The 10,260-nt window shown below is 37.0% G+C and overlaps 1 protein-coding gene across 1 annotated transcript; it reads right to left on the bottom strand.

Annotated features, from left to right (window-relative positions):
* Positions 1-917: 917 nt before the first annotated feature.
* ppic (peptidylprolyl isomerase C) lies at positions 918-5,039 on the bottom strand. The gene is made up of 5 exons (XM_058388874.1): positions 4,867-5,039; positions 3,181-3,294; positions 2,347-2,440; positions 2,074-2,258; positions 918-1,915 (listed from the first exon to the last, which is right to left on the bottom strand). The coding sequence occupies exons 1-5, from the start codon at positions 4,966-4,968 to the stop codon at positions 1,787-1,789; spliced, it is 624 nt and encodes a 207-aa protein (XP_058244857.1). The 5' UTR covers positions 4,969-5,039; the 3' UTR covers positions 918-1,786.
* Positions 5,040-10,260: the final 5,221 nt, after the last annotated feature.

The following is a 10,260-nucleotide window of genomic DNA, read 5'->3' as shown; positions in this document are numbered from 1 at the left end:
GGCATCAACTCAACTTGCCGTGTTTGGAGGAGGAGGAATGCTGCCTATAACTCCAAGAAGACCATTCCCACTGTCAAACATGGAGGTGGAAACATTATGCTTTAGGGGTGTTTTTCTGCTAAGGGGACAGGACAACTGCACCGCATCAAAGGGACGATGGATGGAGCCATGTACCATCAAATCTTGAGTGAGAACCTCCTTCCCTCAGCCAGGGCATTGAAAATGGGTCATGGATGGATATTCCAGCCTGACAATGACCCAAAACACACGGCCAAGGCAACAAAGGAGTGGTTCAAAATGAAACACATTAAGGTCCTATAGTGGCCTAGCCAGTCTCCAGACCTTAATCCCATAGAAAATCTGTGGAGGGAGCTGAAGGGTCAGCCACAAAACCTTAATGACTTGGAGATGATCTGCAAAGAGGAGTGGGCCCAAATTCCTTGAGATGTGAGATGTGTGCAAACCTGGTGGCCAACTACAAGAAATGCCTGACATCTGTGATTGCCAACAAGGGTTTGCCACCAAGTACTAAGTCATGTTTTACAAAGGGGTCAAATACTTATTTCACTCAATAAAATGCAAATCAATGTATAACTTTTTTTGAAATGTGTTTTTCTGATTTTTTTTTGTTGTTATTCTGTCTCTCACTGTTCAGATAAATCTACCATTAAAATTACAGACTGATCATTTCTTTGTCAGTGGGCAAATGTACAAAATCAGCAGGGGATCAAATAATTTTTTCCCTCACTGTAGTAATTTCAAAAGTTCTTGGTTTAATGTTTTTCTGAATATATAAAATAAGATTTAAAAGATCACACTTGTAAGATGTAAGTAACATGACTGAATAATAAACTGGACACTGTAGTTTTTACCTCTAGGTAACATATCTATAAGAATAATGACAACACACTGTAAGGTTGTACTCCATAGCAGTTTTTAATCAAATTTAACTTAAAGAGTAATATTAGTGACAAAATATTCCCTTTCCTCTTAGCAATACTGTTAGAACATTAGTGACAAAATGCATATTTTAAATTATGCCTGATTTCTAAAATACTGTTAAAATGTTAACATCATATGCATAACAGTCAGTGAAAGAAGTCAAGTGTAGGGTAAAAGAGTTTATTACAGGCATTTAAATGAATCACTCACTTTTAAAATTAAAGAAGTTTGTTTTATAATTTAATAAAATAATTTAATATGAAAAAGATAAATATGCTTGAACATGAAATGCAAAAAAAGTAAAATGCATAAAAACAGAGTATGAAGATTTCGTACAAGAAAAAACAATAAAATACTGCACCAACTATTCAGGCTGTTTTACTAACCTTTATTCTGTTTTCTTTAAAATACTTGAAAATAAAAAGTCAACGTTTTACATTTTCCAAATTTCAATTCCATCTAAAAAATGTAATCAATTCTTTTACACAATTTGTTCAAGTATATTTGTTTTTGGCACCAGAACTCCTGAATTATTTAACCCAAATAAGGAGAGAATATTATATTATAGAAATTCGTTTTCTATAATACACAAATAAATACTACATTTGAACACTTAGTGAATCATTTTTGGGAGTACACGAATTTTGGCAATCAAGTAGATACATATTTTGCACATGAGTGAATGTAAGTGGCATGTTGTGTCTCCCTGAATAATTATAATTATTTAACTAAATGATATGTTTTAGCCATTCCAATGACCATTCACAGGATGAAGGAAGGGAAATTCCAGAAAGTCCAGAAAGCTGGGGAAGGGAAGTTCCAGAAAGCTGTAATCTGTGTGAAACTACCAACCCTCCACTTCTACAACAAATGGTGTTTTGACTTCGATCTTCCCACTGTTCACTATAACACACTCTGTATAGGGCATATTTCTGTCGTTTGTGTCCTGGAGCTCAATGGTGTGAACAACAGTCTGGAGAGTGGGCAAGAGAGACAAATATTTGTTTGTTTGTGACAAATAATGACTGACACATCATTTCTCTGATTATTATCATGCCAGCAATGATTGCTAATTGTAGAGAACTGTAAAGTGAATCATCTTTGGAGTATAATAACAGCATACAGACATACCATTCCATCCAAGACCTTGCCGAAGACGACATGCTTGCCATCTAGCCAGGGAGCCCGTGCTAATGTGATGAAGAACTGTGAGCCATTGGTGTCTGGGCCAGCATTAGCCATGCTGACCCAACCTGTACCCAGGTGCTTTAGCTTAAAGTTTTCATCTGCAAATGTCTTTCCATAGATGCTTTTACCTGTAATGCAAAGAAACATTAACATGTGCACAAAAACATTAACACTTAATTTGGGGTTTGACATTAACTACTTAGGAATGGTGTTTACCTCCTGTTCCATCTCCAGCTGTGAAGTCCCCTCCTTGAATCATAAAGTCCTTGATGACACGATGAAACTTACTTCCTTTGTAACCATATCCTTTCTATAAAGAGCAAATGAATGACAGATATGTGACGGAATGCACACTGCAAACTACTGTTGGTTACAGTGATACACCAATTAGCCACAACATGAAAACCACTTGCCTAATATAGTGCTGGTCCCCCTTTCTGCTGCCAAAACAGCTCTGACCCATCAAGGCATGGATTCCACAAGACTATGCTTTGGGATCTGACCCATGAATGAACCATGTATTCTGGCATCTTTCTATCATAGCCAGCATTAACCTTTTCAGCAATTTTTGATACAGTAGCTCTTCCAAAGGATTAAACCAGACGGACTAGCCTTCAGTCCTAGTTTACTGGTTGTTCTTCCTTGGATCACTTTTGGTACTAACCACGGCATACCAGGAACACCCCAGAAGACCTACTGTTTTGGACATGCTCTGACCCAGTTGTCTAGCTGTCACAATTTGGTTCTTGTCAAAATCACTCAGACCCTTACACTTGCCCATTTTGTCTTGCTTTGAACACTTCACCTTTGAGAACTGACCGTTCCCTTGCTGCCTAATATATCCCACCTGTCTCTAACAAAATTCACTGTAATTCACTGCACCTGTCAGTGGTTTTATTGTTATGCCTAATTGGTGCACACTGTGTAGTAGTTCCTAAAATAACACTGCAAATATTAACAATTCATATTTAATGACATCATAAGAAAGACCCCATGAATTGACGATTCTTATATTTTTCATAAAAAAAAACAAAAACAAAAAAAAACTACCTCTCCAGAGGCGAGAGCAACAAAGTTCTTCACAGTCTGAGGAACAACCTCTCCGAAAAGCCCAATCACAATCCTGCCAACCTCATGTCCTCCTACGGTGATGTCAAAGAATACCTGCAACAGGAAGCACAGTTAGCAAGAGGGGAGAAGTTGATAAAAAGCTTTCTTTTTTCAGTAACACCTACACTATATTGCCAAAAGTTTTGGGACACCCCTCCAAATCATTGAATTCAGGTGTTGTTTTTCAGGGGTTGGGTTTGGCCCCTTAGTTCCAGTGAAAGGAACTCTTAATGCTTCAGCATACCAAGACATTTTGATTGATGCACTGACTGGATAGCATTTTTTAATTCCATTGTACATATTACAATGACAAAAATATTCTATTCTATTCTGAACAATTTAATGCTCCCAACTTTATGGGAACAGTTTGGTGATGACCCCTTCATGTTCCAACATGTCTGTGCACCAGTGCACAAAGCAAGGTCCATAAAGACATGGATGAGTAAGTTTGGTGTAGAGGAACTTCACAGAGTCCTGACCTCAACACCTTTGGGATGAATTAGAGCGGAGACTGCAAGCTAGATCTTCTCGTCCAACATCAATGCCTGACCTCACAAATGCGCTTCTAGTGAAATGGTCAAAAAATTCCCATAAACACACTCCTAAACTTTGTGGAAAGCCTTCCCTGAAGAGTTGAAGCTGTTATAGCTGCAAAAGGCGGGCCAACTCCATATTACATTCATGTGCATGTAAAGGCAGATGTCCCAGTTTTGGCCTGGCTCACAGTCTCCGCTCTAATTCATCCCAAAGGTTTTCTATCAGGTTGAGGTCAGGACTCTGTGCAGGCCAGTCAAGTTCCTCCACACCAAACTCACTCATCCATGTCTTTATGAACTTACTTTGTGCACTAGTGTGCAGTCCTGTTGGAACAGGAAGGGGACATCCCCAAACTGTTCCCACAAAGTTGGGAACATGAAATTGTCCAAAATGTCTTGGTATGCTGAAGCATTAAGAGTTCGTTTCACTGGAACTAAGGGGACAAGCCCAACCCCTGAAAAACAACACCTGAATTCAGTGATTTAGAGGGGTGTCCCAAAACTGTTGGAAATATAGTGTACATGAAGGTTAAAATAAGTTCTATTATTTAAATGATATATTTTGCCTATTTAGGTTATAAAAGCGATGTCACTCATAAAGCTGACAATTTTTTAAAGTCGTATCAGAAGGAGCGGATGTGCGTATTTCCATACTAAATATGACTGAAGAGAGCGCCACCTTGGATCACACACTGCATGGACGTGGAGGACGTGATTTTACACGCAGACGTGTCACCCTAACTTCTGCTACAGGACATAGAGCAGTTGCAGTCTACACAGTTATATGTTAATGTAAAGACCTTTCATGTGTTTTTATAATGTGTTTCGCGCAGATTTTAGCTTCTAAAATACAGTCCAAGCTAAAATGCGGACCATTACACTGTTTTCTACAAAAAGGACAAAACCTTAAGCCAAAAACACATTAAGAAAATGCGCCAATTTTACATTTTAATGTTATGTCTCTAATGTTATATTTCACTAACACACCCTCAGAGAGTGTTTTCAATATAATTTCATTCACAAGGATGATGTAGTGCAACCGTATTATCATCGGCATTTCGGATAATGTCAACCAGAGGACGTCACTCACCTTATCCGTTACTCTCGGGCCCACTTTTGCTTTGGAATAAACCACAGTTCCTAAAAATGTCAAATAAAAGATGAATTTCAGGCATATATTTCCCCATTGCATGTCTGAATATGGATCTCTGGCCGACGCGCTCTTGCAGAGGTAATCAGTGATCTGGCGTCTACTTCCGGTCTCGGTACCCCTCCTCCTGGAGGATGGCGTCATATCTGGAGTACTGAAATTAAAAGGCTGTATTGAAAAAGAGAAGGATTTAATGCTTCCCAAAGTCTGTGGTGTTGCTAAGATAAGCCACGTCCTCGTAGTCAGTTCCATTGTAAAGAAATGTGGAAATAAGCTGTTAGAATGGAGGGTATGTATACTGTATGACCTATAAGGACATCCTACACAACTTCGAGGCACAATTTAGGATTTAATGGCCAGGTGTCCAAATACTTTTGCCCACAGTGTATATTGGAACACTTTTTGAATAACCCTTGTCTAAGCTTCATGCCATTACTAAAACAGATACCCCAACACTAAGTACCCCAGCACTCCATCACTAAGTCCTTAGCATTGACTATCTACACGTGAAAGAAAAATTGTTTTTATTCATATCATGAAAAAAGTACAGCTTACCCCTTTTCATCTGAAAACCATTTTAACCATTGTCATTGTCTTTGGTAACTTGGGACACATTTTTCTTATTGGTATATGCTTTTACTTTAATTTATAGCACATTTTTAGCATTACATATTTATGAAAAAAGTAAATCAAATTCTACCAATTATTTGATTACTATTTGATAAAAAATACCAATGAACTAACTAACTAACTAACTAACTAACTAAATAAATAAGAAGACTTAAGTCTTAACCAAATTTATTTTATAGCTTATTTCTACTACATTTTCTAGCAAGCTGGACAAAGGCTTCAGACTGTATGTTCATAAAAATCATAAAAATACTACTATGAAGATAAGAAAATGCCTATTAACATAAACAAACACCAAGCTAATGTTAGCATACATAGTTCACAGCAGATCGGCTTTTCCTCTTGCCAAAGAGCTCTTTTCAGTTGACTGCATACAAACCATGATAATAGTGTCATTAATATGTGTGGTTATCTTTGGCTGCTTATCATGTGAGTATGTTTTTTTTTTTTAAACCATTTACCCATACAACATAAAGATAAATTGTGCTAATGCATCTTAGCCATGTTTAGAAATTTTATATTATTATTATTATTATTATTATTATTATTATTATCATCATAACTTACTAATATTCTTTCTTAAATACCTTATGGAGGACAGTATTGGCAACAATACTAAACATAAAAGCAATACTACCAGAAATTTGAGAAACTAACAAATTTCAAAGTGGAAATCATCAATTGTCCCTGAGTGCAAGTAAGTGAAAGGCCTTTAGTTCCATGTTACAAGTATGGTAGTTTATGTAATAGTGCTTATCATCAGAGGGTGGCTAATTTAAGATGCCGCATTTACATCTGTAGGTAACATTTCAAGAATATGACTACTCAAAAACCACTATCTGTTAATGCCTAAAACCTGGGACTATACCATCTCAATTTGAATGGACATATCAAATATCTATTGTCCAACAAAATACCAACACAAAAAAACAGCAGTGTGCAAAGGATCAGCCCCCTCCCGCAGACTATGCAGCTGTTCCTTCTCCAGGTGATCTAACTATATATATTTGTCCCACACATACTGCTGTTGATGTTGGTTTTTAGAGTAGTCGGATGCTTTGAAAAGCTGGCTACAGACATTACCCTCATCCTAGAGAAAAGAAAAAGGCCATTTCTTTCTCCTAAACACTATTGGTGGGAAATGAGTGAAGCTCACTTTTGAATGCTTGAATTATTTGTGAATTTACAGTAGGAGTTCAGCAGTGATTGTGAGCAGTATTTTCTGTTAGAGAATGGCTCAAAGCAACACACTGTAGACAAGATAATTACTTTTTCACTCGATTCTACTTGATTAGGTCTACTTTAGGCAGAGGCTGAAGACAGAAGGGTGCACATTTGATAATTTGGGACATCTTGAAAATTATAAATGCATAAATTGACAATTCTATAGTGGTACACACACAGGCCTATACATAGCACCATTTTAACACCTAAAATGATTCTCTACATTGTTTGGACAGAATACAACATTGTATTCACAATTTATCATATCTGAATTACTCAGTGAACACATTTCATCTGACTGTAGCCTATGTCTGTGGGCCTAATTTGGTGTGTATATATATAATAATGAGAAGGGATTCTTAAATAATTTGGTTGCAAACTGTGTAAATGAGGACTGTGGAATACCACAAAATTCCCAAGATTCTTCTAAAAGTCAAATTAAATATTGTTGAGCATAATATAGGAGCAGAATGAATTTAAATGGAAGCAATTAATTAACACCTACTGTATCCTACTTTAACATTAAAGTTAATGTATTTTTTTTATAATGAAGGTTTCACAGCATTTTAATGTATTGTATTCATTGTTTTTCCTCCTTACTTGGTCATTATAGCATGATGACTTGATAGTTGGATTATTTAAATGTCTGTCAGAAAACATTGTGTCTGCAGCTTTAAGACTGACAAAAAAATCTGTAATACTATACAAACCTTAATAGCTTTAATGATGTCTGACTTTAGAGCAGGGGAAAAAAACAATGTTTTGTTAATCAGGGTTATATCCCATTACAAGAATTCGGTAAGTATCTCCTCAGCTGTCCAACACAAACCATGTACTCGTTGTTTGTATAATTTTGTTTACTTTTGATGATAAGCTTAGTTATAGCTAATAACTTAATAGGTTTATATACAGTCCCAACTTAATGAAAAACAAATGCCTAAATGCTAATGCCAGTGCCTAGCAGCTATATCCCACTTCTAACCAGCTTCCAGTATTTTTTCACTGTAATGAAGTAATATGTGCACGACATGCCTTATCTACTATGTATATCCATGGCCCCCTCTTTTCCCTTTCTCAGTGCCTCTCCCTTCAAAAGTAAAGGCATAATAGAATAAAGGCATATTGCACACAGTCTGACAACGGTATTTCCTGTCTACGGTATTTTACAATGAGATTAGTTGGTACTGTTTGCCAAAATATAAGTAAAAAATTAATTTAACCACAGCATTTACTGACAGAAGAAAGCATTTAATTTAGAAGAATGCAGTAAATGCACTTAACAGTGCTGCATGAGCAACCCACAGGGTTCAATGTGCTTCTATGTTAATTAACCTGCCTTTCTTTTACCCACAAGCTTCATATCTGATTATCCACTCCTGCTTGAAAGTAAAATTACCCAATCCTGATGTTTGCCCTTACAAGAAATCCTTTCACCTCTTTCTTGCATTACAGATGAGCAGTAAGCCTAAGCAACGACTGGCCATTCCCTCATCTAAATAGTACTGTAGGTCATATATACTGGACATGCTTTGCATATTTACCTTCAAGAAAAAATGCAAAATCAATTTACTGATTTACAAATTTGGGTTATTTGACTTTAGGCAGAAATGACAGGTTCACCCCACAGCACCCAGTCCTCCCAGGTTTTTTCAGCGACACCCATTTCAGTTTGGCATCTTACATGAGCTTGTACAGAAGGGCTTTAAATGATGCCAGCACAAGGGGGAGATACCACACCAAGCTCTTTGGGAATCACAGAAGATGGGGGAATGTCTCTCTCTCTCTCTGAAAAGTTTTAAAAATGTTATGAACTCAGAAGTATATGCCACCCATAGTGCCATGATTTGCTGCAGTGGACACTGTATATCCATTTATTGTTCAAAGGGGCTTTCCAGTGATGAGAATTTAGTATTGTGGGAATTGGGCAGTGTACTAATTCAAGTCAGTGAGGTGCACATCATTATAACAGATTACACATAAAGACAAAAAAGGACTGTGTTATAGAAATGCTTGCATTCAGGGGTGTTTTGTGGACTGCCATGTCACAGTCCTCAATTGACATTTCATACAGAGAGAAAGAGAAGACCAGGCTGGGGATGCCAAATCTATTTTGGACAAAAGATCTGCTTCTAGTGGAAGATATCAGGATGTTCCAACCACTAGTGAAAGCATCAGTAGAATACCAAGGTTTGGCCAGGCAAATCATAGCAAAGAGGAGGATTCTGTGGCATAGTTGCTGAACTTTGTGCAACATGGTAAGAATCAGTGGTTTCTTTCCCTCAACAAGGGAGAACCCCAGTTGACACTGTATTGACTTGGCATCAGGAAAGAGGTCCATCTGTGCTTTGCCAAACATTTCCTGGATCTGTCAAGAACATGTCTCTCTGTCTGTGGCAATTTTTGTTTTGATGTTAAGGAGATATTTTCAGAGTTTGCCATGGGATTGTCTGACAAGCATATTCAGAATGTCATCCTTGATATGGGTGCATAGGAGCCTAGTTGTCCAAGTCTTTCAGAACCAGTTCAGCTCTGAATCTTCTCGGGTAAATATTCATGCATGATGGATTTAGATTAATCAATTCTAACAGCCCTTTCAAATGTAAAATTAGGCAAAGCCACCATTCTCCTTTTGAACTAGTATAGTCAGTTTATTTCACATATTATGGTTTACATGTCATGTTGACTGCCATGTTTGAATTATGTGTCCACAATGGCTAGGCACAGGATAAGTTGCTGTTGTAGATGAGTTGTGTAGTATTAAAAGACAGATTTAAAAAAAGTAAATTATCATGGTGGATTACTGAATCATTATAGGCACACACAGCAAGAATTCCAGAAACAACTCATGTTTGGTTGTGTGAAAAGAATAATAATAATTAAAACAACCCACATAATGCCCTCAATTCTGACCATTTTTCCAATACTTACTGACGAAAAGCATCCCCACAACATGATACTTCCACACCCATATTTCACTTGGGCATGATGTAGAGCAATGTTATGTTTCTGCCTAATGTAGTGTGTGACTTAAGTCTGTTAAGTCTGTTAAGGACTTTTTCCACAACAGATCTCCATCTGGAATGTTCAGATATTATAACCAAGCCTTGAGTGATACCTCTTCAGAACCTTGTCCCAGACTGTTTTTGATTGTTTGACAGGTCTTCATGATGCTATTATAAAGCTTATTTTATATACACTGATTATATAACTAACAGTGACTGAATTAATAAGATTCCCATTGATGTGTCGACAATAGATGTGTGTCCGAATACATGTGAACACGTTTATGATTTTATTATCATGTCTTTACACATCTTTGACAAATGAGGCTTTTGTGAACCATTTTTCTTTTTGCTTTAGAGTAGGTACTTTTATATGGTATGGAAACTATAAGGGAGGCCTTTACTAAACATCACTGACTGGTCCAACTCCGTCTTTAAATGATCCCTAACCCTTTAATGCTCCTTTAGTTAACAAGTG

The sequence above is a fragment of the Hemibagrus wyckioides genome, linkage group LG05 (assembly GCF_019097595.1).
Source record: "Hemibagrus wyckioides isolate EC202008001 linkage group LG05, SWU_Hwy_1.0, whole genome shotgun sequence".
NCBI classification, from domain to species: domain Eukaryota; kingdom Metazoa; phylum Chordata; class Actinopteri; order Siluriformes; family Bagridae; genus Hemibagrus; species Hemibagrus wyckioides.
This window is presented reverse-complemented; position numbering and strand designations above follow the sequence as displayed.